This window comes from Halyomorpha halys, unplaced genomic scaffold (assembly GCF_000696795.3).
Source record: "Halyomorpha halys isolate HHAL.00 unplaced genomic scaffold, Hhal_1.1 Scaffold8300.1, whole genome shotgun sequence".
In the NCBI taxonomy this organism is placed as follows: Eukaryota; Metazoa; Arthropoda; class Insecta; order Hemiptera; family Pentatomidae; genus Halyomorpha; species Halyomorpha halys.
Window position 1 is genome coordinate 1 of NW_027115619.1, and position 4,992 is coordinate 4,992.

The 4,992-nt window shown below is 28.1% G+C and overlaps 1 protein-coding gene across 1 annotated transcript; it reads right to left on the bottom strand.

The window, feature by feature from the left end:
* Nucleotides 1-138: 138 nt before the first annotated feature.
* Nucleotides 139-3,355, bottom strand: LOC136797085 (CCR4-NOT transcription complex subunit 1-like). Its single transcript, XM_067052612.1, has 7 exons — nucleotides 3,107-3,355; nucleotides 2,702-2,893; nucleotides 2,453-2,630; nucleotides 2,039-2,140; nucleotides 807-967; nucleotides 438-695; nucleotides 139-352 (listed from the first exon to the last, which is right to left on the bottom strand). Exons 1-7 carry the CDS (start codon nucleotides 3,206-3,208, stop codon nucleotides 161-163), a joined length of 1,185 nt encoding a protein of 394 aa, XP_066908713.1. The 5' UTR covers nucleotides 3,209-3,355; the 3' UTR covers nucleotides 139-160.
* Nucleotides 3,356-4,992: the final 1,637 nt, after the last annotated feature.

The window sequence follows — 4,992 nt, forward strand, 5'->3', positions numbered from 1 at the left end:
AATGAAAAAAGTCAACGTCCCAGGCCGGATTCGAACCGGCACCGCCAATAGACATCAAATTGGTAAGATTGTGTCCTTACCACTGACCTACAGGCGGCCCTTAATACAGTTAGACATTATCTTCCTATATTTAAAACAGTAGTGAAAACAGCTAAATATATTATACCTGAGCTTCTGTGTTTTTCCAATGCCTATATATGTGTTCAACTGGAAATCGGTCAGGAAAAAATGCTTGATTTTGTAAACCTGTTTTGATTGCTGAAATTATCAGATACAATCCTTGTCTATCTTTGATGAGGAATTCAGTGTGATCAAGTTCGAGTAACACGTCACCCCAATTTATTTTTGGATTCTATAACATGAAATTTAAAACAAAAAAAAAAGGTTAATATTGAAATAAAATGAATAATACTTAAAACTTTAAAAAGTCAACTAACCAATTCTCTTGCAGCTTGAACTAGATTCTCAACACTCCATGGAGAAGAAACATGTGATGGATCTTGAGACTTTTCTTTAGAATCGGTATCTTGCCAAAATTCTACTCTGGATTTTAACATTACTATAAGAATCCTAGCCATATCAGAGTGCTTTAAATCTCTTCCGACAAGCTGCGATAAATGTCCTCGACATTTTTCGACACTGCTTGTAAATGAAATGCCAAGTTCACCGAGGATGTCGTCAAAGCTAGGGTCGACCTTAAAATTAATAAACATATGTTTTAAATAGAAAACTATAAATAAATTTTTAAATAGAAAATTTAAATTAAAAAAGGACGATAAAACCAACTCGAGCAAGAATTTACATACCATATTGTGAGACATGTTCATGGAGTCAGAAAGAAGTTTATCCATTGATAATTCTGAGTTGTCTGAATATAATAAAGGGGCTAACACAATGGGTACCAAATCTCGAGGAAAGTCTCTACATAAATTTCGAAAGAATGCTTCTTTGGTCTCACTCGTAACTCCTATGAACAAAAATGTTTAAAATAGTAACATGTATAATCGGCCTGGGCCTAATCTAAGAAAGAGCTGTTACATCTGTTTAAATAACTGTTGTATTTTGACCTTAAATGCTCCTTTCCAATTCGTAATAATAATAGGTTTAATAAACTAATTACAAATATCTTTACTAAACAGAACATTCTTTAGAAAGCCCACTCTTTTTCTGAAATAATAATACACTATATTGATTTATAAATTATAAGTTGAGGAGCTAAATTAATAATATATAACCTGAGTTCAAATGAACAACAGCCATCTTTGTACATATTACAATTATGAAGAATTTTGGTATTACAAGATTTTACTCGAAGGAATCTTATAGTTGAGAGACTATTAGATGAACTTCTCTTGGTGATAGATCAATTATTGCAGAAAACAAGAGAATAAAACTTCACAGAATGATGTAATGTTTATTTATAATCAAACATATATATAAACACAAACATACTGTTTAACAAATAAACATGCACATACAAATAATTCTTTAAAATAAATTATAACCAATTAAAGTTATATTTTAAATTAATCTCTTCGATAAATCAGTTGGCTTTAATAAGAAACATAAAAAAAAAAAAAAACATTGTTAGGAAAAAGGAATTAAAAAAAAGCAAAAAAAAAAAAAAGCAATAATTCTAACATTTACAGCTAACAATGAATAGAAAGAACATTTAAATCAGAATATGTAAGAAGTGAATGCATATATATGTTACAAGGGTTGTAAGACTTATAGATGCCTCCAAATATTTCATTTTATAATTAAAATAGTTCTTTAAAATTTAATTATACAATTTTGAGGTAAGAACTATTAATAAATAAAAACTTGACCCCTGAAATAAGGATTAAAATCAAGACATTGAAACATTAAAAATAAAACCTAAGCACATGGAAATTTTCAATTTGGCAAACATGTAGTAAAAATTCTATGGTTCTTACTGTAAAATAAATAAATATAACATAAAAAAAAGAAAAGAAAAAAAGGAACAAATAAATTAAGCTAAGATATTTATAAAACAACAAAATTTAAATATTCTTACCTAATTGTTCAGAAGAATCAGATATTACTTGAGTTATTATAATATGAAGAACCTCTGGAGTGGTGTCGTGAAGACCACCTTCAGTTGCACTACTGTTAGTATCTGCAACAATAAAATATATTATATTATTTTTAAACTCAGTTCATTAAAGTAACATCTTAAAAAGAATTATATCAGCCCAAAACCTCAACAAAACAGGAAGGAAAACAATACAAATATTATTACAAACTGGGTATGGAGGATGAAAACAATAAACAAAAACTTTAAAGAACTACTGATTTAATTGAATACAAAGTACTATGAATAGGAAAACAAAGTAATCAGGAAGGATTAAAAGTACATTACAAGAAGATTAGGGATCAGTCAAAAAGTAAATTATCATCAATAATAGGAAAAATGCATGTTAGCACAAACCTGAATTGATGTATGACCTAATAAGTTCAGGCAATTTTATTCTTAAAAATTGGGTAGCTTGATTAAGTGTGTCTGAATTTTCTGAATTCAAAAGAGAAATCCCAAAAATGACTTCTTGAATAAGTGGTAGTTTCAGGGCCTTGCACAACTGAGACAACAAGGAATTTATTCGTGGGCCCTGTGAACATAACAAAAAATTAAATCTTCATTCAACTAAAATACAAATTTAGCAATTCAGCAACAAATTACCTTAGACTTAATAAGGTGGTCGAATGCAAAACAAATACTTGATTCAAGAGAAGGTTTTGACAATAATGCAGCTATCTCTTCTGAGAGAAGTTGAAGTTGTGGCGATTCTTTGGACGTCAAACCAACTTCAAAACAAGAGAATAATTTATATAGATAATGACGATCTGCTTCAAAGCCGTATTCACGTACCAGCTAAAACAAGTAGCTTCAGGTTAACATAAGTAATTTTAAAAAAGTGAGTATTATATTGAATAGAGCGTTAACATAGAATGTATAAAACTCTACCAATGATTAAAACATTTGACTATATTTTTAACTTAAGAGATGAACTATCTCAAAAATTAAAAGATTTTGTTAGGATTTTATCCTTTATTCAATTCAAATATGGCATCTAAGGGTACCAACCTCAGAGATCTCCTGAACAGTAGCAGAATAATTTTTTTTTGTTAAATTTATAACCAAATAACTTATTTGTGACAAAGTTAAAGTCAACGAGTCCAGGTTCATAGTTCCATGAATACGGCCTCGAAAGCTTCAAACTTGTTTGAAGCTTTCTTCGGTATCCACGAAATGCTTCCCCGAAGGAACTTATCTATTGCCGCGTAATAACTACATAAATAAAAATTTAAGTCCAACATCGGGCTGAATATTTATATACACAGGCTCAGATTAACATTATAACAAAAATTCAACTGTACACAGGTAACTTGGCTTTCATTAAGCTAACTTCGTCACTGTTTGGCAAATGGCTACTATATACTATTTGTCGAAAATCATTTAATGATTTGTTATTTAGTAGTTAGTATTTCAATTATTGACCACAATATAAAATTTATCATAAAATGAAATTAAAAAAAAAAAAGTTATTTTAAATTATCTTCTCAAATAATAGTCCATCATCAAATTATTCCAAAATTATTTCTGAGAAATCTCTTCGAGAAAGCTCTCTGTTTCGACCATTTTCTGCTGGAGAAATGTGTGAACATTGTCCTCAACTTTATTTATTAACTAGCATTGTTATGAACTGATAGAAAAGAATATTTTGAACAAATAGATTTTAATTATCCAAAAAGACAAATCAAATAATTAATAATAAACTGAAAAATTAATAATATTGAGGCTGTAGTAAACGTTGTCCAATATAATGATAGTTATGAAAGTGTTATATGTTTTATCAGAAAAGGTAAAAAAATTAACTAACAGAAATATCATGTAAGAAAATATTGATATTTTCTGATTGCTATTTCCTAGTCAATTTATATTATCATTTTCATCACTATTTTTATAATATATAACTGTTTTCAACTTAACTAAATTATCCTCACTCAACCTTTTACTTATTCCATACTGCTCCCTTCTACATTTTATATTTATTAAATTATAATAATTTACTTCTTACTTTTATTATTTATCTCCTTTCGTCTTCACGATATTTTCTTACAACAGGATATTTATATTAGCATGTTAAGTACTTATCATTCTACAGGGTAGAATTTACTTCAGCCTCAATATTACTAATTTATCATTATTAACTGTTATATCAGTTATTATTCTTGTTTAGTTAATATATCTGTTCGGTAATATATATTATTTTTTATCGACTCATTAATCATTACTGTGCTACTTACTAAATTTTATTGTATTCAATTTCCTTCCTATCTTGATTTATGCTTTGTTAGTTTTTTTATATGGATATCTTAGTATACCTCCATTTTTAATATATTTTTTTTTTCATGTTTCTTCTTATACTCTTACATTTCCTTTACCTACTTTGTATCTTTTTATTTTAGCCTTGATGAAAACCTGCCTTGTTAAAAACTATTTTTGTTTTTTCTGATTGAAGCCTGGACATCTAATTCAAATACTGTCAATCATCTATGTATAATATAACTTAAAGTTATGTTAAAATCAATTGCCAATCCTCGGGACTGACACCAAATTGAGATTAGAACAATACATAGAGCCGACTTTAACGATTAAGTAAGAGGGCTAATGCAATTACAGAACGCTGTAAAATATTATACAATGGTTTATTGTATATGTTAATTATTTATTACTCTCACAAAAAAAGTGGTTTAAAAAGTGAATACATAAAAACTAAATTAATTAAAACATCTCTTTAATTACTGCCAATATCAGGCCACATCTTCCATATGGGACACAATAGTTTCGGCGTGTATGTAAGGTGGTATCCACCTTTAAGAATACCTGTTATTCAATTCTATTTTTATTAGTTGAGTATTTAGGACAAAGTAAGTGGATAAGTTATTATTATAATTTATAAATAAGTT

Excerpts from the sequence above, each read along its gene's own strand:
- LOC136797085 (XM_067052612.1), bottom strand. The coding sequence starts at position 3,208 with ATGAACCTGGACTCGTTGACTTTAACTTTGTCACAAATAAGTTATTTG. Across the intron at positions 2,631-2,701 it reads ACCACCTTATTAAGTCTAAG|GGCCCACGAATAAATTCCTT; the intron begins GTAATTTGTTGC and ends TTATGTTCACAG. Across the intron at positions 696-806 it reads TGAACATGTCTCACAATATG|GTCGACCCTAGCTTTGACGA; the intron begins GTATGTAAATTC and ends ATTAATTTTAAG.